At 45.2% G+C, this 25346-nt stretch overlaps 1 protein-coding gene across 1 annotated transcript; it reads right to left on the bottom strand.

Annotated features, from left to right (window-relative positions):
- Positions 1 to 98: 98 nt before the first annotated feature.
- On the bottom strand, positions 99 to 24815 carry LOC106574725 (uncharacterized). Its single transcript, XM_045697846.1, has 8 exons — positions 24589 to 24815; positions 13555 to 13842; positions 13167 to 13433; positions 9160 to 9429; positions 8941 to 9015; positions 8603 to 8629; positions 8433 to 8489; positions 99 to 1752 (listed from the first exon to the last, which is right to left on the bottom strand). The coding sequence occupies exons 1-8, from the start codon at positions 24812 to 24814 to the stop codon at positions 1703 to 1705; spliced, it is 1260 nt and encodes a 419-aa protein (XP_045553802.1). The 5' UTR covers position 24815; the 3' UTR covers positions 99 to 1702.
- Between the last annotated feature and the right edge of the window lie 531 nt (positions 24816 to 25346).

The following is a 25346-nucleotide window of genomic DNA, read 5'->3' as shown; positions in this document are numbered from 1 at the left end:
GGGTGGCAGTGGTATGGCATTGTATATTGCTTTCACCAATCAGGTTTCAAAAGAAAGTTGACTGTATCACTTTCAGAGGTCATAATAATAAAATCCAATATAGAAAAGTCCTTTATTGAAAAAAATATAAATATCAAACTCACAAAGGATTGGCAGTATATACAGGCTGGGATTCAGTCATTGCAGATAGATGTCACATTGTCCTTTGAAGTGCATTTGTTTTGCACAGCTGCATGTCTCAGAAGGAAAGAGTTGACACTTGATTTCGGAATCATCAGTCCTGTGGTGTGATCTGTTTAGTGAACATGGCTGAGAAGTCATCCAGTACATGCAACGAGACTGATCTCTAAGTCTAGTGTTAACTAGTCCCATTCCCCAAGTCAGTTTTCACAGATCTGAAAGGGTTCAGATAGGGATATGTATGTTGGTGATGGTTCAGCCCAGCCCAGCCCTATATGGACCTTCCTCTGTATTGCTTTCACCAATCAAGTTTGGAAAAAATACATTCTTAAGACAAAGTGCTGAAACAGAATTGGTGTTCAGATGAATGTACAACACAAGCATTCAGTCAACAACAAATCAATACAATGTGGAGGTCTGGAGTTTAAACAGCGATACATATAATGATTATACAAGTAAAGCGTTCTTTTCTCAGTACTGCAGAGCTCTCTCTAAGTAATAAAACATCTCAGTACTGCAGAGCTCTCTCTAAGTAATAAAACATCTCAGTACTGCAGAGCTCTCTCTAAGTAATAAAACATCTCAGTACTGCAGAGCTCTCTCTAAGTAATAAAACATCTCAGTACTGCAGAGCTCTCTCTAAGTAATAAAACATCTCAGTACTGCAGAGCTCTCTCTTAGTAATAAAACATCTCAGTACTGCAGAGCTCTCTCTTTACAAGGCAGATGAGGATGAGCGCTACCTCTCAGGCCTGGTTCCTATCAACCAACAGTCTCTCCCTACACCTAGACTTTTCCCCTACACCTAGACTTTTTCCCTACACCTAGACTTTTCCCCTACACCTAGACTTTTCCCCTACACCTAGACTTTGCCAAATTATTCAATTATATAAGAGATTCACAATCTACGATTAAAAGCAAAAAGTGCAGTGGGTTGGCATAAAGCACTCTGGGGAAAATACCTGAAAAGGAATCATACAACCACAAAGTGATTGATACTATGGCTTCAATCAAAAAAAACATCCACAAATTGATTGAGATTTGTAAAGATGAGACATGAATACTGAGAAAGGGTAAGAATTCAAAGCTATTTACCTCAAAGTATAAGACCATCTCTTGTTTTTGTCCATCAAATGTTCTGAGATACAAATATTGCCCTCATATTTCTGAAGTACAGAAAATTCAAACATTATACAGTGAGCTCCAAAAGTTTTGGGACAGTGACACATTTTTTGGTTGTTTTGGCTTTGTACTTGAAATGATACAATGACTGAGGTTAAAGTGCATACTGCCAGTTTTAATTTGAGGGTATTCTCATCCATATCGGGTTAAAGATGTCTCTGTGCCAATACTTTGTAGCTCAATGTACTTCATCTGATTGAATGCATGTTACTTTGTGCAATATTTGCTTGTCGTTTCTCTTCATTTTACATTTCATTAAAAACATCTCCAACGGTTCAAACATGTTTCTCTCTTGGTTGTTTGTCTCAGTATAACATATGAAGGCATGTACTGAGAGCCTTCAAACCCCATGTTTCTGGTCCTCAGTTACCCCACCAGGAAGACCACCAGCTGGAAGGAAGCAATAGAGGAAAGAGCTCATGAGGCAAAACATTACTAATGACTAGGTCACATGGTCTGGAAAAACTCTTGGTCTTATGTTATAAATACAACAGGTGTTATTCATTTCCTTTAAGAATACCAACACCAATCTGACTAGTTCATTGTTTCTTTCATTGGATCCAAATTAAAATACCACATGTTGATCATCACTAACATAATAATGTAATAACAATGTGAGCACTTCAAAAATGGTCAATACCTCACCACAGGTTAATGAGGGTGTGCTTGAAAGGATGCACATAACTCTGCAATGTTGGGTTGTATTGGATTTCTATGCTATTTTTCTCGTAAAATAGCGATAATATTCCAACCGGGCAACGTTGTATTCATTCAAAGGCTGAAAGAAAAAAAATGGAGAAGTCTCGTGACCGCGCATCTCCAGTCTCACTGTCCCCAGGCTGACCACTCACAAACAGAGCTGCTATACTTTGCCCAGAGACAGCAGACACCCCATTCCACTTTCTGGCGGCTTTAGAGAGCGAATGGAAGCCTTAGAAAGTGTCATGTTACAGCACAGATGCTGTAATGTCGATAGAGATGCAACAGAAGGACAACAATTTGTCAGACAGGGCACTTCCTGTATGGAATCTTCTCAGGTTTTGGCCTGCCATATGAGTTCTGTTATACTCACAGACACCATTCAAACAGTTTTAGAAACTTTAGAGTGTTTTCTATCCAAATCTACTAATTATATGCATATTCTAGTTTCTGGGCAGGAGTAGTAACCAGATTAAATCGGGTACGTTTTTTATCCGGCCGTAAGAAATACTGCCACCTATCCCAAAGAAGTTAAAAATATCCTCTGTTGTCCTGGTTTCCAGTAGTTTGCAGAAGAGGATGTCTTCCTTAATTGACCTCCTATAAAAGGTAACAGACATATAACAGGAGCTGTGCCAGGCCCGCCACGTCTGTTGATTCATCCAGCTGTAACGCATAGAATTCACTGGCTTGTATGCGAAGCAGTAATTGTTTCAAAACATCTCCTGCCCGGTTACTGATGCATCATGAAACAGTGTTGTTTGATGAAGGCATTGTCTGTATAGTTTTTCTGGCCTTTTCCCCCAGCATTGTCTGAGGCATATCTGAGGCAGCAGGAAGAATTAAGTCCTCCACAATAGTATGGGGCTTGCCTGTCCTAGCCACTTGGTAGCTCACCATATAAGATGCTTCTAGCACCTTCTTATTAATGGTATCTGTTGCTTTTATACATGTCTTACTACTCGAAAGTCGTCTTTATTATCGCTCAAAAAACTCCTGTGGCTTATTTTTCATGTTTTGTTTCTAAAAGTCTGCGCAAGAGTGAAGGTTTCCCGCGAGAGAGTTAGGGTTAATGTGATTGGATGTTAATTATTTGACTAGGCTACCTATATTTGACATTGTGTTGTTATTGTCGCTGAACACGAGATGGTTTAATTTTATTTTTGGCAGTGAAACGAGGCTACTTTTCTACTCAGAAAACTGAAGAGATATATATATACACATATACACACACACACACACACACACACACACAGCAAAAAAAAAAAAAAAGGGAACACTAAAATAACACATCCTAGATCTGAATGAATGAAATAATCTTATTAAATACTTTTTTCCTTTACATAGTTGAATGTGCTGACAACAAATTCACACAAAAATAAATCAATGGAAATCCAATTTATCAATCCTTGGAGGTCTGGATTTGGAGTCACACTCAAAGTTAAAGTGGAAAATCACACTACAGGCTGATCCAACTTTGATGTAATGTCCTTAAAACTAGTCAAAATGAGGCTCAGTAGTGTGTGTGGCCTCCACGTGCCTGTATGACCTCCCTACAACGCCTGGGCATGCTCCTGATGAGGTGGCGAATGGTCTCCCGAGGGATCTCCTCCCAGACCTGGACTAAAGCATCCGCCAACTCCTGGACAGTCTGTGGTGCAACGTGGCGTTGGTGGATGGAGCGAGACATGATGTCCCAGATGTGCTCAATTGGATTCAGGTCTGGGGAACGGGCGGGCCAATCCATAGCATCAATGCCTTCCTCTTGCAGGAACTGCTGACACACTCCAGCCACATGAGGTCTAGCATTGTCTTGCATTAGGAGGAACCCAGGGCCAACCGCACCAGCATATGGTCTCACAAGGGGTCTGAGGATCTCATCTCGGTACCTAATGGCAGTCAGGCTACCTCTGGCGAGCACATGGAGGGCTGTGCGGCCCCCCAAAGAAATGCCACCCCACACCATGACTGACCCACCGCCAAACTGGTCATGCTGGAGGATGTTGCAGGCAGCAGAACGTTCTCCACGGCGTCTCCAGACTCTGTCACATGTGCTCAGTGTGAACCTGCTTTCATCTGTGAAGAGCACAGGGCGCCAGTGGCGAATTTGCCAATCTTGGTGTTCTCTGGCAAATGCCAAACGTCCTGCACGGTGTTGGGCTGTAAGCACAACCCCCACCTGTGGACGTCGGGCCCTCATAGAGTCTGTTTCTGACCGTTTGAGCAGACACGCACATGTGGCCTGCTGGAGGTCATTTTGCAGGGCTCTGGCAGTGCTCCTCCTGCTCCTCCTTGCACAAAGGCGGAGGTAGCGGTCCTACTGCTGGGTTGTTGCCCACCTACGGCATCCTCCACGTCTCCTGATGTACTGGCCTGTCTCCTGGTAGCGCCTCCATGCTCTGGACACTACGCTGACAGACACAGCAAACCTTCTTGCCACAGCTCGCATTGATGTGCCATCCTGGATGAGCTGCACGACCTGAGACACTTGTGTGGGTTGTAGACTCCGTCTCATGCTACCACCAGAGTGAAAGCATCGCCAGCATTCAAAAGTGACCAAAACATCAGCCAGGAAGCATAGGAACTGAGAAGTGGTCTGTGGTCCCCACCTGCAGAACCACTCCTTTATTGGGGGTGTCTTGCTAATTGCCGATAATTTCCACCTGTTGTCTATTCCATTTGCACAACAGCATGTGAAATTTATTGTCAATCAGTGTTGCTTCCTAAGTGGACAGTTTGATTTCACAGAAGTGTGATTGACTTGGAGTTACATTGTGTTGTTTAAGTGTTCGCTTTATTTTTTTGAGCAGTATATATATATATATATACACAAATCACATTTTTATTTGGCGTACCCCCGACGGCATTGCGCATATCCCCAACCCCAGTTTGGGAATAGATCATGTGTCAAACTCATTCCACGGAGGGCCGAGTGTCTGGATTGTCACTCCTCCCTTGTACTTGATTACTAATTAGTGACCTTAATTCATCAAAGAACTCCCCTCATCTGGTTGTCTAGGTCTTAATTGAAAGGAGAACCCAAAAACTTGTAGACACTGTGGGAAAAATTACATATTTACCTGCTTTGTTGATTATAGCTGTGTGAATATTGATAGTTGACAATTATGTGCTTGGCAGGGGTGAGAGATATCTTACTATTGCCGGAGGATTTCATAACTACCAATGCTGTGCTTTTCATAAGGATGGTTGCCTCTAGCTCGCTGAAGCTGGTCGGTGCGTCTTGTCAAGGACATGGTGCGACTCAAGATGGAGAGAGCTTGAGTCGCTGAACAACCTGTTATTGTTTCTAATCATCTTTGCTTCCGAGAACTAATCCAGGGAGGGGTGGAACCAGCCATGACGAAGGATTTTTAGGTCTACTATATAAGACCACTGCATCACCTACGGGTGGTCGTTGACCAGCTCCATTATTGCAATAATTAAATCAATATTAAAGTATGATTGTTTGAAGAAATTGGAAAGTCTCTTCTCCCTTACTTGATTAGAATTTCCACAACACTAAGCCCTTCATGGAATGAGTTTGACATTCCTGTTCTAGATTAACACTCTATACGTATAGTACACAGTATAATGTTACAGGAATCAAATCATCCAGGACATTTTTCATGCTTTGTAAGTAGGAAAACCTGCAAAATCGGCAGTGTATCAAATACTTGTTCTCCCCACTGTATGCTAGCCCACACAAAGCTACATTTAAACTCACATGAATAAATCGTCACCTTCTTAAACTGTATCTGCATGTCACAATAACATATTATTAAAATAAATGCCACCACAAATAATGAGAAACACATTTCTGGCAACATCTCCACATATCTGCATTGTCTAAATGGCCTCAGGTGTGTTAGTGTTACTACTGTACCTGAGTTAGTGTTGGTCTTAATTTTGTCAGCCATTTTAGATTTAGTCTTTATGACTAAAATACCTTTAATCTTAGTCCCATTTAAGTAATTTCATCCTTAGTTTTAATTATTATCAATGGACTCTGGACGATTCTAGTTTAGTTTTAGTCAGTCATTTTAGTCCTATTTTAGTAATTGTAACTTTCTTTTGTTTTATTAACAAGTTCATACAAACCTATCCACTCCCTTAGTCCCATTTAAGTCACATAATAGTCAGTGCCTTATTTTCTATAAAATAATTTATATTTCAAATCAAATTTTATTGGTCACATACACATGATTAGCACAGGTGTTCCCTGTGGCTCAGTTGGTAGAGCATGGTGTTTGCAACGCCAGCATGGTGTGTGCAACGCCAGGGTTGTGGGTTCAATTCCCACGGGGGGCCAGTACAAAAAAATAAAATAAAATGCATGAAATGAGATGTATGAAATGTATGCATTCACTACTGTAAGTCGCTCTGGATAAGAGCGTCTGCTAAATGACTAAAATGTAAATGTAATGTTAATGCGAGTGTAGGGAAATGCTTGTGCTTTTAATTCCAACCGTGCAGTAATACCTAACAAGTAATCTAACAATTTCACAACAACTACCTTATACACACACACACAAGTGCAAAGGAATGAATAAAAATATGAACATATAAATATATGGATGAACGATGGCCGAACGGCATAGGCAAGATGCAGTAGGTGGTATAGAGTACAGTATATACATATGAGAAGAGTAATGTAGGGTATGTAAACTTTATATAACGTGGCATTGTTTAAAGTGGCTAGAGATTTGAGTCAGTATGTTGGCAGCAGCCTCTATGTTAGTGATGGCTGTTTAACAGTCTGATGGCCTTGAGATAGAAGCTGTTTTTCAGTCTCTCGGTCCCAGCTTTGATGCACCTGTACTGACCTCGCCTTCTGGATGTTAGCGGGGTGAACAGGCAGTGGCTCGGGTGGATGTTTTCCTTGATCTTTTTGGCCTTCCTGTGACATTGGGTGGTGTAGGTGTTGTGGAGGGCAGATAGTTTGCCCCCGGTGATGCGTTGTGCAGACCTCACTACCCTCTGGAGAGCCTTACGGTTATGGGCGGAGCAGTTGCCGTAACAGGCGGTGATACAGCCCGACAGGATGCTCTCGATTGTGCATCTGTAAAAGTTTGAGTGTTTTTGGTGACAAGCCACACTGTCTGTGTGGGTGGACCATTTCAGTTTGTCCGTGATGTGTACGCCGAGGAACTTAAAACTTTCCACCTTCTCCACTACTGTCCTGTCGATGTGGATCGGGGGGAAAAAACTAAATACTGCATAGTTTCCTAAGAACGAGAAGCGAGGCGACCATCTCTGTCGGCGCCATATCCTTGATATGGCCATACCCTTTAGGCTACCACCTGGGAGCTGTGTGGGAGAACCACACAGATCAGCTCAATCCGATCGCACAACTGAAAGATGTCAATTCTGCCAATGAAAGGATTGCATGACATATTCTGCACGCATGCTTATGATTGGACAAAACAAATCACCATCAAAAGCTCGAGGACCACCATTCACAAAGATTGTTTTTTACATAAAATAGTCTAGCGGTCAACTTTAGCAGTGAATGTAACAAATTAAAGGCCTATTATTATTATTATTATTATTATTATTATTATTATTTTGAGAAATGCATTGTGAAAAGTAATGTACAAATTGCTTATAATAACAGTTAATGCTCCTCATCTTCTCCCTTACTGTCCTCAACATTGGTTTACAGCAAAATGAGTAGAAGTTCCTTGAATTTAGGATGCACTTTCCCTTTCAGTTGCATAAGGTTATGACGAAATTACTGCTGTGCACTCGCACTCTCACACACACCCTTGTATTTATTTCTTCAAGTATCTGTACTTCACTTTAATATATATTCTTTTTTCCCCCTTTTTTTTTTTTTACAACTTTTACTTCCCTACATCCCTAAAGAAAAGAATGGTATTTTTACTCTATACATTTTCTCTGAAACCCAAAATTACTTGTTCCCTTTCGAATGCTCAGGTAGGACAGCAATATGGTCCAAGTCATGCACCTATCAATATAATGCGTTGTCATCCCTACTGCCTCTGATCTGGCAGACTCACCAAACACAAATACTGCATTTGTAAATGATGCCTGAGTATTGGAGTGTGCCCGTCTGTCCGTAAAAAATAAACAAGAAAACTGTGCCGTCTGATTTGCTTTATATAAAGGAATTATGTTTAAAATTCTCTTTTACGTTGTACTTTTACTCAAGTATGACAATTTAGTATTTTTTCCACCAATGCACACACACAAACAAACATCAGTGTGTAAAGGTCCCTAATTTTATTAAAACATATCTATGATGGGCCATAAACAACACTACTGTCCTGTGCTGGGTCCTGTTTGTTTAACTTTGGGGACCCTGTTAGCAGGTTGAATATGGATCAGAGTAAAGTTAGTGTAAAACTTACCAAACATTCCACCACAATACTTTCTCAAAAAGTAAATCCAGGTGTCTTGGGGATATCCTGAAATGAATAAGAGAGACTCAAATGTAAGACATTATTAAGACTGTCATTCAAATTTAATTCACATTGTGTAACATTTTGGAGAAGCAGTGAGTATGAAGAGTTGAACCTACCTTTTATTTTCTTCAACACCAACCAAACTGGGGAGTAAAAATACTAATATTTTATAACTTCTTAAAGTACAAGTCTGCCTTAATATTCTATCAGCTACTTATTATGACTTCACCGACAATTACACACTTAAGCTGCAATTAGAAGCCATCTTTTCTGAGAGCACCAATAAAGAACCTGCATACAGTACCTGCACATCTGAACACTACTGTAAATACAGGTAGAACAGGTATCCCCTTCAGGGGGTATAGCTCACTGTTGTTGCTGCTGTTATGTCAATCTGTGCTTCAGAACTATGTACATGTACAGTGTTCTGTTACTAGAGATGTGCTGTTCTTACCTATTATGACGATGACAACAAGCACTACAATGGTAACGACAACACCAACAACAACAGCACCGGTATTGGAAGGCTCTGAAATGAAAACATTTTGTATTGATACTTTGACAGGAGTTTATCAGGTATTCAACATAGTGCAGCATTCAAAATGTCCTACAATACTAGCAGTGTTACTCACATATCAACACATAAGACTAACACACTTGAGTGTCCACTCACCTGGACCAAACACCTCTCCAACTGGCTCACTGACTTCCCCTTCTCCAGCAGAGTTCTTCATCTTGCAGAAGTACTTGTAACTGTTGGTTGATTTGCCAGTGTCACTCTTAGAGACAATCAGCTGTTTTCCTATGACCTCCCAGGCCCCCTCTCCCACTTTCCAGCTGTACGTGACTGGTTCAGCACCAGTGGTGTCACCTTCACAGGTTAGAATGCAGGAGGTTTTGTTGGAGTTGCAGGTATAAGTGATTGTGGGTTTAGGGACTGGCTCTGTAAATCCAGGAGAGAGAAAGACAAAGCAGGGAAAAATGCTTGTGAGGCACTGCATAATCTTCTATTTAAAATACACACACACACACACACACACTTACTGATAATGTATAGAGCTGAAGTCTAAAGTTTACATACACCTTGGCCAAATACAGTCGTGGCAAAAAGTTGAGAATGACACAAATATTAATTTTCACGAAGTCTGCTGCCTCAGTTTGTATGATGGCAATTTGCATATACTCCAGAATGTTATGAAGAGTGATCAGATGAATTGCAAAGCCCCTCTTTGCCATGCAAATGAACTGAATCCCCAAAAAACATTTCCACTGCATTTCTGCAGAAAGCTTCAGGGTGCCCAAGGAAGTCCAGCAAGCGCCAGGACCGTCTCCTAAAGTTGATTCAGCTGTGGGATCGAGGCACCACCAGTACAGAGCTTGCTCAGAAATGGCAGCAGGCAGGTGTGAGTGCATCTGCACGCACAGTGAGGCGAAGACTTTTGGAGGATGACCTGGTGTCAAGAAGGGCAGCAAAGAAGCCACTTCTCTCCAGTAAAAACATCAGGGACAGACTGATATTCTGCAAAAGGTACAGGGATTGGACTGCTGAGGACTGGGGTAAAGTCATTTTCTCTGATGAATCCTCTTTCCGATTGTTTGGGGCATCCGGAAAAAAGCTTGTCCGGAAAAGACAAGGTGAGCGCTACCATCAGTCCTGTGTCATGCCAACAGTAAAGCATCCTGAGACCATTCATGTGTGGGGTTGCGTCTCAGCCAAGGGAGTGGGCTCACTCACAATTTTGCCTAAGAACAAAGCAATGAATGTCCTTAACTTGTTATGGATAGGGAGCAGTATTTTCACGGCGGATAAAAAAACGTACCCGATTTAATCTGCTTATTACTCCTGCCCAGAAACTAAAATATGTATATAATTAGTAGCTTTGGATAGAAAATACTCCAAAGTTTCTAAATCTGTTTGAATGGTGTCTGTGAGTATAACAGAACTCAAATGGCAGGCCAAAAGCTGAGAAGATTCTGTACAGGAAGTACCCTGTCTGACCATTTCTTGGCCTTCTTTGTCATCTCTATCCAAAACAGAGGATCTCTGCTGTAACGTGACACTTTCTAAGGCTCCCATAGGCTCTCAGAAGGCGCCAGAACGTTGAATGATGACTCTGCTGTCCTAGGCTGAAAAACAGTAGCGCATTTGGATAGTGGTCGATCTGAGAACAATGAGACGGGGGCGCGCATGCACGAGACGACTCCATTTTCAACTTTGAACGAAAACAGGGTTTCCCGGTCGGAATATTATCGCTTTTTTACGAGAAAAATCGCATAAAAATTGATTTTAAACAGCGTTTGACATCCTTCGAAGTACGGTAATGGAATATTTTGAATTTTTTTGTCACGATACACGCCGGGCGCGTCACCCTTCGTTACCCTTCGGATAGTGTCTTGAACGCACGAACAAAACGCCGCTATTTGGATATAACTATGGATTATTTGGAACCAAAACAACATTGGGTGATGAAGTAGAAGTCCTGGGAGTGCATTCTGACGAAGAACAGCAAGCAAAGGTAATCCAATTTTTCTTATAGTAAATCTGAGTTTGGTGAGTGCCAAACTTGGTGGGTGTCAAAATAGCTAGCCATGATGGCCGGGCTATCTACTCAGAATATTGCAAAATGTGCTTTCACCGAAAAGCTATTTTAAAATCGGACACCGCGATTGCATAAAGGAGTTCTGTATCTATAATTTTAAAATAATTGTTATTTTTTTGTTAACGGGTATCGTGAGTAATTTAGTAAATTCACCGGAAGTGTTCGGTGGGAATGCTAATTCTGAACGTCACATGCTAATGTAAAAAGCTGGTTTTTGATATAAATATGAACTTGATTGAACAAAACATGCATGTATTGTATAACATAATGTCCTAGGAGTGTCATCTGATGAAGATCATCAAAGGTTAGTGCTGCATTTAGCTGTGGTTTGGGTTTATGTGACATTATATGCTAGCTTGAAAAATGGGTGTCTGATTATTTCTGGCTGGGTATTCTGCTGACATAATCTAATGTTTTGCTTTCGTTGTAAAGCCTTTTTGAAATCGGACAGTGTGGTTAGATTAACGAGAGTCTTGTCTTTAAAATGGTGTAAAATAGTCATATGTTTGAGAAATTGAAGTAATAGCATTTCTAAGGTATTTGAATATCGCGCCACGGGATTCCACTGGCTGTTGAGTAGGTGGGACGATTTCGTCCCACATACCCTAGAGAGGTTAAAATGGTGTAAAATAGTCATATGTTTGAAAGATGGAAGTTTTCGGATTTTCGAGGAATTTGTATTTCGCGCCACGCCCTATCATTGGATATTGGAGCGGTGTTCCGCTAGCGGAACGTCTAGATGTAAGAGGTTAAGCCATTTTGCCACAACTTTGGAAGTATGCTTGGGGTCATTGTCCATTTGGAAGACCCATTTGCGACCAAGCTTTAACTTCCTGACTGATGTCTTGAGATGTTGCTTCAACATATCCACATAATTTCCCTACCTCATGATGCCATCTATTTTGTGAAGTGCACCAGTCCCTCCTGCAGCAAAGCAGCCCCACAACATGATGCTGCCACCCCAGTGCTTCACCGTTGGGATGGTGTTCTTCGGCTTGCAAGCCTCCCCCTTTTTCCTCCAAACATAACGATGGTCATTATGGCCAAACAGTTCTATTTTTGTTTCATCAGACCAGAGGACATTTCCCCAAAAAGTACAATATTTGTCCCCATGTGCAGATGCAAACCGAAGTCTGGCTTTTTTATGGCGGTTTTGGAGCAGTGGCTTCTTCCTTGCTGAGCAGTCTTTCAGGTTATGTCCATATAGGACTCATTTCACTGTGGATATAGATACTTTTGTACCCGTTTCCTCCAGCATCTTCACAAGGTCCTTTGCTGTTGTTCTGGGATTGATTTGCACTTTTCGCACCAAAGTACGTTAATCTCTAGGAGACAGAACGCATCTCCTTCCTGAGCGGTATGACGGCTGCGTGGTCCCATGGTGTTTATAACTGCGTACTATTGTTTGTACAGACGAACGTGGTACCGTTAGGCATTTGGATATTGCTCCCAAGGATGAACCAGACTTGTGGAGGTCTACAGTTTTTTTTTTCCTGAGGTCTTGGCTGATTTCTTTTAATTTTCCCATGATGTCAAGCAAAGAGGCACTGAGTTTGAAGGTAGGCCTTGAAATACATCCACAGGTACACCTCCAATTTACACCTCCAATTGACTCAAATGATGTCAATTAGCCTATCAGAAGCTTTTAAAGCCATGACATCATTTTCTGGAATTTTCCAAGCTGTTTAAAGGCACAGTTAACCTAGTGTATGTAAACTTCTGACCCAATGGAATTGTGATACAGTGAATTATAAGTGAAATCATCTGTTTGTAAACAATTGTTGGAAAAATTACTTGTGTCATGCACAAAGTAGATGTCCTACCCAACATGCCAAAAATATAGTTAGTGAACAATACATTTGTGGAGTGGTTGGAAAATTAGTTTTAATGACTCCAACCTAAGTGTATGTAAACTTCTGACTTCAACTGTATGTCCTCAAGCACTTTGCTGTTGAACTCCACATAATAAACCCCACTGTCTGTTTTCAACATAGTGCAGCATTCAAAATGTCCTACAACACTAGCAGTGTTACTAACATATCAATACATAAGACTAACACACGTATGTATGTCCACTCACTTGAAACAAACACCTCTCCAACTGGCTCACTGACTTCCTCACTAACAGCATTCTTCAGGTTGCAGATGTACTTGTTACCATTAGTTGATTTGCCAGTGTCGCTCTTATTGACATTAATCTGTTTGTCTAAGACCTCCCACGCTCTCTCTCCAACTTTCCAGCTGTAGGTGACTGGTTCAGCATCAGGGGTGTTGCCCTCACAGGTCAGAGTGCAGGAGGTTTTGTCTGGGTTACAGGAAGAAGTGATTGTGGGTTTGGGGACTGGCTCTGTAAATAGAGGAAAGAAACAGGAATCATTTGGGAAAATGCTTGTGAGGCACTACATAACCTGCTGTTTCATATAGAGGCATACACACACACACATACATACACACACAGAAACACCTACTGATAACAGATAGTTTATATGTCTTGTCAAGCAGTTTGCTGTTAAACTCCACAGAATAAACTCCACTGTCTGTTTTCATCAATCCACTGATTCTCAGCTCTCCAGTAGTCTGGTCCAGGGTTGTACGGTTTTTGAAGGCAGCATAGATGTCCAGACCACCAAAATCCTTGTCCCACTCTGCCACCTTGTTCTTCCCATGCTTCCATACGATGCTTGTGATGGGGTCAGTCACTGTGGACTTGTCTGGCTTCAACACGAGCACACCTCCCACTTCATGATAAGGATCACCTGGAAAAGCAGACATTTCATACATGTATCAGAGTATCAATGTATCCAGGGTAACACATTATGGTTAGGGTATAAATATGTAGTCCTAACCCTATTGGCATTGAACTGACATTATTATCAACCTTTACTGTTTATGTTTCCAGTTGGCTCATTCATCCCCCTCCTTTCCCCTGTAACTATTCCCCCAGGTTGTTGCTGCAAATGAGAACGTGTTCTCAATCAACTTACCTGGTAAAATAACAGATAAATAAAAATAAAATAAATAAATGTCTAGAATTCTGCTTGCTGGGTGTATCTGGTCTATGTAGTCTAACCACTTTGACTAGTATGTTCCCCCTCATCACCACCACTGGAGCAGAAATGTATCTAGACTACACCATAGACTAAAGTCTTTGTCTACACCCTGTTCACTATTATATCACTAGCTAGGTTTGCATCCAATTTACGACTTATTTTCATGCAAATATTCAAAATCTGCATAAAACAATATTTGTTTTCCCTCCAGAGAGATGTTTCCATCAAACTGACTTTTTGCGGACAAAAGGCTGTGTGTGATGACGTAGTGAACATAAAAAATTACTTTTGCTGTTAAAATGAGTAATACAAGTTTAAATGGGTTTCCATTGAATTTTACACTACTGATGGTTTGTCACAAAAACTGTTGCATTATATAGCAACTGTTCCCAATCTGGTCTTGACACATGCGCTCTAGCCAACAGCTACAGTGCGGGTAAACTATTTACATTGACATTATTATGGATATGCATGATATTATTTTTATTTGTCAAACGGCAGCAAAGCATCAATCATCATGTCACCAGAATAAGACCCTCAATATTTATTGGAAAGGAGCATCAAACTCAACACCTTGCACTTTCACCACCTTGTGAATTTCATCATCATTTATTTCATCTGTAGCCTAATAAACTTCATGTTTTCCCGAGTCGTAGTGGGAGGAGCACACAGCATATCATCGCGTGACTCCAAGTTTACTTCAATATGGTTATTATATCAATATTTGCGTATAAAAGCGGTTACGCTGACATTTCTCGCATAATTCATTTTACAGACACAAAAAGATCCCACCTTGTCTAGTGTACTTTGGAGACATTTGGAAAGTTTACCGAAAAATGTTCTGTTTCCATCAGGCCTGTAATCACACTTCTTTACTCGCATTAAAAAGGTTGGATGGAAACCTGGTTAGAGGCTAGGTTACCATCCAATTGGCAACAGATTTTAATGCAAATATTCAAAAATGCACCCAGTGGTGCGTTTCCACCCAATGTACTTGTTGCAGATACAAATCAGTGCGTGAGAATTTTGGATTGGAGATGTTTAATATGAGTCTGGAAGGAGAGTTTACAGTCTAACCAGACACCTAGGTATTTATAGTTGTCCACATATTGTAGGTCAGAACCGTCCAGGGTGGTGATGCTAGTCGGGCGGGCGGGTGCGGGCAGCAAACAGTTGAAAAGTATGCATTTGGTTTTACTAGCGTTTAAGAGCAGTTGGAGGCCACGGAAGGAGTGTTGTATGGCATTGAAGCTCCTTTGGAGGTTAGTTAGCACAGTGTCCAAGGACAGAATGGTATCATCTGCGTAGAGGTGGATCAGGGAATTACCCGCAGCAAGAGCGACATCATTGAGAGATATATATATATATATGTAAAAACTAATGTAAAGTTAGAAATTGTGCTACTAATGCACCTGATGGCACAAACACATATCGTAAAAGTAATGATGTTTGTTTGGTTAGCTTTTGGAAATTGTATAAATAAAACATTTTTCCTTCTTCAGAAATTCCAGCTAGGCAGGCTAATGCTAGTTACCTAATTCATTTGCTAGTTATCATACAGTAGGCTTATATTACTAATTATATAGTTAATAGGTAGACATGCAATCATAATTGACTGTAGCGCATTTAAAGTACCCACAAGCTACCGGTGGCTGAAAATAATCATCATCACGGGACGAAAAAGTGACACATTTCCGGGCAAGGGCGGTTCATTTAAAATTCATTCCTTCCTCCCTCCCCCTGCAAGTGTAGATTCGTCAGACGTCATGATATGTCATCAGAAGTGTCCACTTAATTTGTGGGGAGAGGGTGCAGTGATGTCAATTTAGTAATTTTGTTGCTAGATTTAGCAACTTTTCAGACTACCCTGGCAACTTTTTTTTAAAACAGCATCTAGCAACAGATTTGGCTACTTAAAATTGAACTTTTAGCAACTTTTGAAAAGTGACTCAAACACTAAAATGCACACATTTTCCCTCTAAATCAGCGGTCCCCAACCCCCGGGCCGCGGACCGGTCCGTGGGTCATTTGGTACTGGGCCACAGAGAAGGAATAAATAACTTACATTATTTCCGTTTTATTTATTATCATAGTCTGAACTATGTTTTATTTTGAAAAATGACCGGATTCCCTCTGTTACATCCGTCTATGACTCACTCTTGACGCTTGTCTCGGTCACGTGATACGTTGCCGCTAATATTAAACCCACTAGCTAACAAAATGAGTAAAAAAACAAAATGTCTTTGGAAGCCGCTGCAGAGATTTCTCTCAGAAAAAAAAAAGTCACATTTCAGTGACGGGGAATGGGTCGCAAAACTCGCTTACTTGTGCGACATATTCAACCTGCTCAATGAACTCAATCGGTCACTTCAGGGGAAAATGACAACTGTCTTCAAGTTGGCAGATAAAGTAGCTGCATTTAAAGCCAAACTGGATTTGTGGGGACGGCGCGTGAACAGAGGTATATTTGACATGTTTCAAACATTCGCGGGGATTTTGGAAGAGACTGAGCCTGAGCCTTCATTGTCCCAGCTGGTGCACGATCACCTGTCTTTGCTTTTAAACGAGTTTGAGCGCTACTTCCCAACCACAAAAGACCCACGAACTGCCAAGGAATGGATTTGTCAACCCATTTGTCAACAAACCAGGTGAATCCAGCATCTCTATGCAAGAAGAAGATCAACTGCTGGAGATCGCAAATGACGGCGGCCTTAAAAGTATTGTAATGACCTGACTAGATCATGAAGGAACAATTGTCCAGACAGAGGATGGAGTTAACGAATGGACGGTTTATTAACCCAACTTAACACAGGCTACTGTTTGGCCGTAGCCCACGCCAAATAAATGAAAGGTACACTACAAACCAACCGTGACCTTCTCTTGTGAAGCCCAGACGTAAGAGAGAGAACAATGGCTAAACCCGGTCTTAACTTCCAATGCTCCATCCCACTGCCCAACCCCCCTTCACGCCACTCCGCCAACCACCAGGTTGCCCGGTATCAGAACATTCCAGGCAATCCCGTGATTGGCAGATAGCAGGTTGATTGGCATGACCCCGCGAACACTGGTGAGTACGACACAACCCACTAATAGCCTAACACATAACCCACAACTGTCTGTGCGGGTCGCTACACAGCCCCCCTACCACAAAGGGAACAAACAAAGTCTCTGAAGCGACCCTGAGGTCTCCTTTGCCTGCGTGGCCGTGATGGTCGCAGAGAGTCCAGATGTGAAACAGGGGGCTCCATCCGTGGCAGGGGGCTGCCCCTCTGGGACCCAGGGGATGAAGGAAGGGATATGGGAGACAAGGAAGCGGGAACGGGGAATACAGTCCGTGGCACCGGGGAACCACGCGGTGACACAGGGAGGGAGACAGGGGGAGTGGGCCGTCTGGAGCCTTGTCGACGGCCCCTGGGGGTGGGTGCCTGGAGAATGTCCTTGCCAGAGAGGGGAATTGTGGGGGTCCCTGGGGTTTGGGGAGAAGCGGCCCCTCTGTATGGGGCTAACCTTTCCCGGTGCAGTGCCACCTTTCTCCCCCTGGAAGGAAGCTGCACCCGGTACACAACCTCCCCTACCCTCTCCAGGATGCTGCAGGGCCCCACCCAGTGACTGTCCAACTTGGGGCATCTGCCTTTTTTCCTTAGGGGGCTGTAGACCCAGACCAGCTCCCCAGCCACAAAGTGCCTTCCTCGGGTGTGCACGTCATAGTTCCTCTTCTGCCTCACACCTGCATTCACCAGCTGCTCTCTGGCGAAGTTGTGGGCTGTCTCCAGGCGGTCCTGGAGTCTCCGGGCATACTCCGGCCCCGGGGGAACATGAGGGCTATCCAGGGGACGACCAAACGCCATCTCCGCAGGGGTGCGGATCTCTCTCCCCAGCATGAGGAGGGCAGGCGTGCAGGAGGTGGAGTCTTGGACAGCGGAACAGCATGCCATGAGGACCATAGGCAGGTGCTTGTCCCAGTCACGCTGGTGTTTGGCAGAGACGATGGCCAGCTGCTGTCCAAGCGTTTTGTTGAAGCGCTCCACAACAAGGCCATTACTTTGAGGATGGAGAGGAGTAGTGCGGGTCTTGTGCATACCCAGCCTCTCACACATGGTGGCGAACACACGGGACTCAAAGTTTCTGCCTTGGTCGCTGTGGATGGACACCGCAGCTCCAAACCTGCTGAACATCCCCGCTGTCAGGGCGTCGACGATGGTCTCTGCCTCCTGGTCAGGCAGAGCATAGGCCTCAGGCCATTTTGTGAAATAGTCCATAGCTGTGAGCACCCAGTTTCCACTGTCTGTGGTGGGGAACGGCCCAACTACATCCACTCCCACCCTCTCCATGGGAGCCCCCACCGGGAACTGTTGGAGCTGAGCATGAGAGCGGCCTGGGGGGCCCTTTCTCGCTGTGCAGTTGTCACAGCGGCGGCAAAAGTCCTCCACATCCCTCTTGTGCTGCCCCCAGTAAAAGCCCTGACGGAGGCGGCGGAGTGTTTTTGTGACCCCAACGTGTCCAGTCCCCACCCCCCCATGAGTACTCTGGAGCACCGCCTCCCGCAGTGCTTTTGGGACCACCACCTGCCACCTCTCCTCTCCCGTAGCTGACTCCTTCCATGCCCGCTGTAGCACGCCATCAGCCAGCCGCAGTCTCTCAAACTTTGACCACAACCCTTTGGTCGCGAGTGAGAGCGCTGTCACCTCTTCCCATGGTGGCCTCACCTGTGCCTCTACCCACTGTAGCACTGGCTGTAGGTCTGTGTCCCGTCCCTGCTGCTGCCCCCATTCAGCCACGTCGACAGTCTGCAGCTCACAGCAGACAGGGCCGCTCACCCGACACACCGTGGCACAGACCCCCTCCTCTGCACTCAGCGCTCTCTCCCGTCCCGCTCTCTATTCACAGTGGCGGCAGCCATCTGCAGTACAGGGCCGACGGGACATGGCGTCGGCGTTGGAGTGGCGTGCCCCTGCCCTGTGCACCACTGTGAAGTCATACGGCTGAAGCTCCTCCAACCAGCGTGCCACCTGCCCCTCTGGTTCTCTGAACGACATGAGCCACTGGAGAGCAGAGTGGTCAGTCCTCACAGTAAATGGCAGGCCACCCAGGTAGTACTTGAAGTGTTTGATGGAAGCCACAACAGCCAAGAGCTCCCGCCGGGTGACACAGTAGCGGCGCTCATGTTTGTTAAATGTTCTGCTGAAGTACGCCACCACTCTCTCCCCCTCTGGCCCCACCTGGGCCAGCACCCCACCCATGCCCACATTGCTCGCGTCTGTGTCCAGGATAAAGGGCAAGGTGAGGTCAGGGGGGGGCGATCACAGGGGCCTCGATCAGTGCACATTTGAGGGTGTTGAAGGCCTCCTCACACTCCCCTGTCCAAGTGAAGGCCTTGTCCTTCGGCAGCAGGCGGTTCAGGGGAGCAGCGACACTTGAGAAGCCCCGTACAAACCTCCTGTAGTACGAGGCCAGGCCCAGGAAGCTCTTCAGCTGACGCTGGTCGGTGGGGGTGGGCCAGTCTCGGACAGCCCCCACCTTGTCCTCCATGGTGCTGATCCCCTCCTTCCCCACTCGGTGGCCCAGGAAGGACACCTCTCTCCTCATGAAGTGGCACTTCTCGGGGTGGAGCTTCAGACCTGCGGCAGCCACCCGCTCCAGCACACTCCGTAGCGCCACCAGAGCTGACTGGAAGGAGCTGCTATGGGCCAGGATGTCATCGAGGTATACCAGACACTGCTGTCGGGGGATGCCATCCAGCACCCTGTCCATCAAACGCTCAAAAGTAGCTGGAGCGTTGCACAGGCCGAAGCACAGGACCTTGAACTGCCAGTGTCCTCTGTTAGTGGAGAACGCAGTTTTGGCTCTGGCCTCTGGGGAGAGGGGCACCTGCCAGTAGCCACTGCGGAGGTCTAGTGAGGAGAACCAGGAGGACCCCCTAACCAGGTCCAGCGACTCATCGATACGTGGTATGGGGTATGAGTCCTTCCTGGTTACCTCATTCAGCCGCCTGTAGTCCGCACAGAACCTCAGCTTGCCCCCCTTCTTAGGAACCATGACAACCGGCGCCGCCCAGGGGCTGTCTGAGGGCTCGATGAAGTCTGCCCACTGCATCTCCAACACAGCCTTGTCTGCCGCCTCCTGGCGTGCCAGCGGGATACGGCGGGGATGCATCTTGATGGGTCGAGCATCACCTGTGTCGATCTCATGCTGCACCAGATGAGTCTGACCCACCTCTCCCTCACTCAGCGCAAAGCTGTCTCTGAATTCAAACAGCAACTGCCACAACCGTTCCTGCTGCTCAGGGTCAAGACCAACACAGTTCCTCCCCCATATCTCCCTCACTGCAGACAGTGTCCTCTCCTCTCCCATCTGGGGTAGCTGGGCTGGGGGGGTGCGGCCCGGGCTCACGGAGGGCTGTGTCGTGGGGGTAGCTGGGGGAATGTAACACACAGCTGTAGGTGACAGGGGGGCTGGGGAAAAGTCACACACAGATGTGGAGGAGGGGGGGCAGCCATGAGTCTCTGCTGCTTTAACTGTTGGAGTAAAGGGTTTGTTGGGTTGAGTGTATGTGATATTAGGGGGGGCCATGACTGCAGGCCCTCCCTGGAAGCTCAGTGTGCCCCCATTTAGGTCTAACTGGCAGCTTGTGCTCCTAAGAAAGTCCAACCCCAGGATACAAGGTTCCTGCACAGCCGCCACCCACACAGGATGACGCACAGTCCTGCCCCCTAATGTCAGAGTCATTATTCCCTTCCCTTTCATGGGTGCCAGCTCACCTGTGACTGTGCGGAGCTGCACAGTTGTGGGCTCACACTGAATCCAACCTGGTACAATATCTGGCCTCACCAGGGTTACTGTGGACCCAGTGTCCACCAGGGCAGAGCAGGGCACCCCCTCCACAGTGACAGGGACATGACAAAAGTCCCCAACACAGGTCCGGCCCACCATGACAACAGGCTCCGTCCGCTTGCCCACGTCTGCTTCTGGGGGAAGTGGAGCCTTGCTTCCCCGTCTGGGCCGGTGTGCTCCTCCTGAAGAAGATGGTGGTGGTTGGGATAGAAAGCCAGGGGTCCGCACTACCCGGTCAATGCGGACCCCGAGCCGTTTCCCTGAGCTCCGGGGGACTTGGGGCAATCTCGGCGCAGATGGCCTGTCTGGCCACAACCCCAGCAGACCCGGGGACCACGGCGTGTGTTTCGTTCCACCTGTAGCGACACAGCACGAATGAGTTCTGTCATATCAGCCACGCATGCAGGCTTTTCCGGCTCTGGGCTGCTCTGCCTCCCTGCGCCCCCACCAAAGACCCAGCTGAAGCCCCAGCCCACACCAGCTCCCTCTCCAAAGCCATCTCCAAGGCTATCTGCAATGACTCAGGATGAACCAGCTGGGTCTGTATGCGCAGCTCCGTAGGAGAAAGCGCCTGTATGAACTGGTCCCGTGCTAGCTCGCTCTGCACGTAGGGGGGCATGTGAGCATATGCCCGCCGAGAGAGGCTCTCAATGTCATTAGCTAGCACCCGTAGAGGCTCTCCAGGCTGCCTGCGTCTATTACTCAGTTCGGAGCGCAGCAGCCCGGGCTGTACACACTGTCCATAGCGCCTCCTCAGTGCTCCCACTAAGGCACCATAATCGCGTCTGTCCTCGGGGCTAATCAATATCAAACAGGCCAGAGCATCATCCGTCAGGCATAAAGCCAACTGCAGTGCCCCATCTTCATTCGACCACCCCCTAAAATGAGCTAACAGTTCAAACTGAGCATGAAAAGCTTCCCAATCCGCCTTACCGGAATACTTTGGGGTCTTAACGGATACGGACGCAGCCGGGGGCTGGGCGCCGCCATGTTTGTTTACATCCTGAGCCCCAGATTCCTCGTCCCGCCGCCTCGACGTCACCCCTTCGGTCCGCCCACCAGAATCCGCGCGAAACACATTAGACGAAGCAATCATGCCCGCTTCAGCCGCCATCACTCTAACGTCCTCCCTCAAGCGGCCTCTGGGATCCGACGCCCTGGCGATCTCCTCAGCCAGATCCTCCGACGTCCATGCACACGCACCTCCTTGGCCATAATCGTCCCCTACCTCCACCTTCACTTTTGGATTCCCTTGAAGCATTTTCAACCCCGTTCTCACCTATGTTAGCTAGCCACCGAAGTCAGCTAGCTGGCTAACTTTTATACACGTTTTTACTTCTGACACCAGTGTAATGACCTGACTAGATCATGAAGGAACAATTGTCCAGACAGAGGATGGAGTTAACGAATGGACGGTTTATTAACCCAACTTAACACAGGCTACTGTTTGGCCGTAGCCCACGCCAAATAATTTAAAGGTACACTACAAACCAACCGTGACCTTCTCTTGTGAAGCCCAGACGTAAGAGAGAGAACAATGGCTAAACCCGGTCTTAACTTCCAATGCTCCATCCCCCTGCCCAACCCCCCTCCACGCCACTCCGCCAACCACCAGGCTGCCCGGCATCAGAACATTCCAGGCAATCCCGTGATTGGCAGATAGCAGGTTGATTGGCATGACCCCGCGAACACTGGCGAGTACGACACAACCCACTAATAGCCTAACACATAACCCACAACTGTCTGTGCGGGTCGCTACAGTATGTTCGAGACAACAACTCTGCCGGTGTTCTGGATTAAAGTCACGGCAGAATACCCTGAGATCGCCACAACAGCACTGAAAACCCTGTTGCCATTTCCGACATCCTATTTGTGTGATGCGGGATTTTCTGCAGTGACAGCAACCAAAACAAAATTACGGAGTAGACTGGACATAAGCAACACACTTCGGATGTTATTGTCTCCCATTACCTCTCGTTGCAGAGAAACAAGCTCAGGGCTCCCACTGATTTAGCGTTATGGTGAGTTGTATTTTCCATGCACTTTATATTTGTTTTTGTGTTGCATCTTATTTTTAAGGCCTGTTTAACCGTTACCATAGCGACCAGAGAGTGTTTAGGGGGCAGAGAGGATGTTACTCATGTTATGTTGTTGGTGCGATGTTACGAGGACGCTGCTAATAAAGTTGCATACGAGTACACAGTGGATTCACGTTTATTATTATATTGAAAAAAAATACCAGTTTTTATGCCGGTCGTATCATTTTATTTTGTGTATTTGTCCGCCACACCTTAAAGGCCGGTCCGTGAAAATATTGTTTGATATTAAACCGGTCCGTGGCCCAAAAAAGGTTGGGGAGCGCTGCTCTAAATGACAAAGTAAAGTTAATAAATGTTTTGCTTCTGGCGCCATACTCTTTTGGTCCAGACAGCATCAGATACATGATCTACACATACTGTAGCTCAGGTATTCCCAAACTGGGGTATGCCAAATAAAAATGTGATTCACATTTTTTTTAAAGATGTTAAATTAACCACTTTTTTTTGGTACATTTTCAAACAGTTCATTTAGATTTTCCCATGGTGCTATACATTTGGGTGAGGTTTTTTTCTCGCCTGAGTAGCCTCGTTTCACTGCCAAATAAAATTAAACCATCTAGTGTTCAGCGGAATAACAACACAATGTCAAATACAGGTAGCCTAGTCAAACAATTAACCTCCAATCACATTAACCGTTACTATCTCGCGGGAATTCCACTAACGGTCTGTATGTAGCCAAACGTAGCTGCTGCAGTGACGCCAATTTAGCAATTTTGTTGCTAGATTTAGCAACTTTTCAGACTACCCTGGCAACTTTTTTTTCAAACAGCATCTAGCAACACATTTAGCTACTTTAAAAAATGTATTTGGAACTTTTAGCAACTTTTGAAAAGTGACTCAAACGCTAAAATGCACGCATTTTCCCTCTAAATGACACAAAAACGATTTTCTCTGTCACACAGTCACAACACACGTGCCTGGCTGCAAAAGTGCGTTGTGAGTGACGTCAGCAGCAGGCCAGTAGAAATTTCAGCAAATTGCAAATCATTGTTGGCTGACTGCAGCAGCACGGGCTCGACGAGTCAAACCCAATGAATATAGTTGGTCACGAATGTTTGATCTTGAACAGACCTTACAACATCAAACATGTCTCAATCAAAAATGTACAGAAAAGAGTGGGTGTCTGTACCTGAACAAATGTCAAATCATATTTTTTGCCGAGATGGCCAGTCAATTTGAGTAACGTTATTGTGTATTCTACGTAATGACGCAGATTTACGTTCTCACGCAATGAGCAACTTTTAACAACAAATCTTCCTGCCTCTAGCAGCCTACCCAGAAAATTAGTTGGCAACACTGAGAGGGTGTGTCTTAAGTATTCTATCGCTTCCTGAAGAAGGGCCTGTGTGTGCGTAGCTAAACGGAATAAGAAGGGTGCTTCGTTTAAAAGCATTCTAACTTTCCATGTTGAAAATCAATATGAAGAGCGTGTTAAGGCTGTTGTCCATCCATAATTTCGCTGTACAAGTTTGATTTCAGAGTGCCATGTTATTTTTTCAGTGCGGCAGTGGACTCAACTTACCTCGGGAGACCACCGTTCGCGCCAGACAAAGCCAGAAACACAATCTGATGAGCGTTAGTTTAGGCATATGCGCTAGCCTACTTCTGATCTTTATTTCCAAAGGCTGTGAAAGTGAAATGTGGTTTAGTTCTTCCCTCTGCATGCGTCGTGACCGCTTGGTTGAAAATAAAGTAACTTCTTGTTCTGTGGATTTTATATAGCGGTTGGCAACCAACTTTAAGTGCATTACCGCCACCAACTGGACTGGAGTGTGGACCAGAGACAGTGAAGGTCTAAATCTTACACAATCTCGTCTCCCTAAGGAAACGAAATACATAATTAAATACTACATCCCCTGAAGATTTCCCCAAAAGTTAACTTAATCCTCTCTCTTCAACCGCATTACTCCTCAAATCTAATAACAATCGCTCCCTTTCTCTCACATCTTTCTGGCACTGAAATAGAACATCTTCCACTGTCTCCATGTCCTTCTGACAATGATCACACCTCCCAGTCAGATGTTTCCCCACCACTTTCAATGTACTATTTGGCCTTGTGTGTCCCAGACTTAGCCTTGTGACTAAACTTTCCTCCCTTCTCTCTCGGCCTGAGGACCTCCCTGCCCCCACCTTTTCCTGGATCTTATTCTGGTGTCTTCCCTTACTCTCCCTGTTCCACAACTCTTGCCACTTATTTTTAACCACTGTTCTTATTAATCCCCTGGCTTCTGCTTTACTGATTGACAGTATCATCTCAACATTAGGATGTTTAAGAGCCTG

The sequence above is a fragment of the Salmo salar genome, chromosome ssa16 (assembly GCF_905237065.1).
Source record: "Salmo salar chromosome ssa16, Ssal_v3.1, whole genome shotgun sequence".
In the NCBI taxonomy this organism is placed as follows: Eukaryota; Metazoa; Chordata; class Actinopteri; order Salmoniformes; family Salmonidae; genus Salmo; species Salmo salar.
The sequence above is the reverse complement of the archived record's forward strand: the minus strand, read 5'-3'. Positions and strand labels throughout refer to the sequence as shown.

Excerpts from the sequence above, each read along its gene's own strand:
- LOC106574725 (XM_045697846.1), bottom strand. The coding sequence starts at position 24,814 with ATGCACTTAAAGTTGGTTGCCAACCGCTATATAAAATCCACAGAACAA. Across the intron at positions 13,434-13,554 it reads ATATAAACTATCTGTTATCA|AGCCAGTCCCCAAACCCACA; the intron begins GTAGGTGTTTCT and ends CTCTATTTACAG. Across the intron at positions 8,630-8,940 it reads TGTTGTCATCGTCATAATAG|TTTGGTTGGTGTTGAAGAAA; the intron begins GTAAGAACAGCA and ends TTTACTCCCCAG.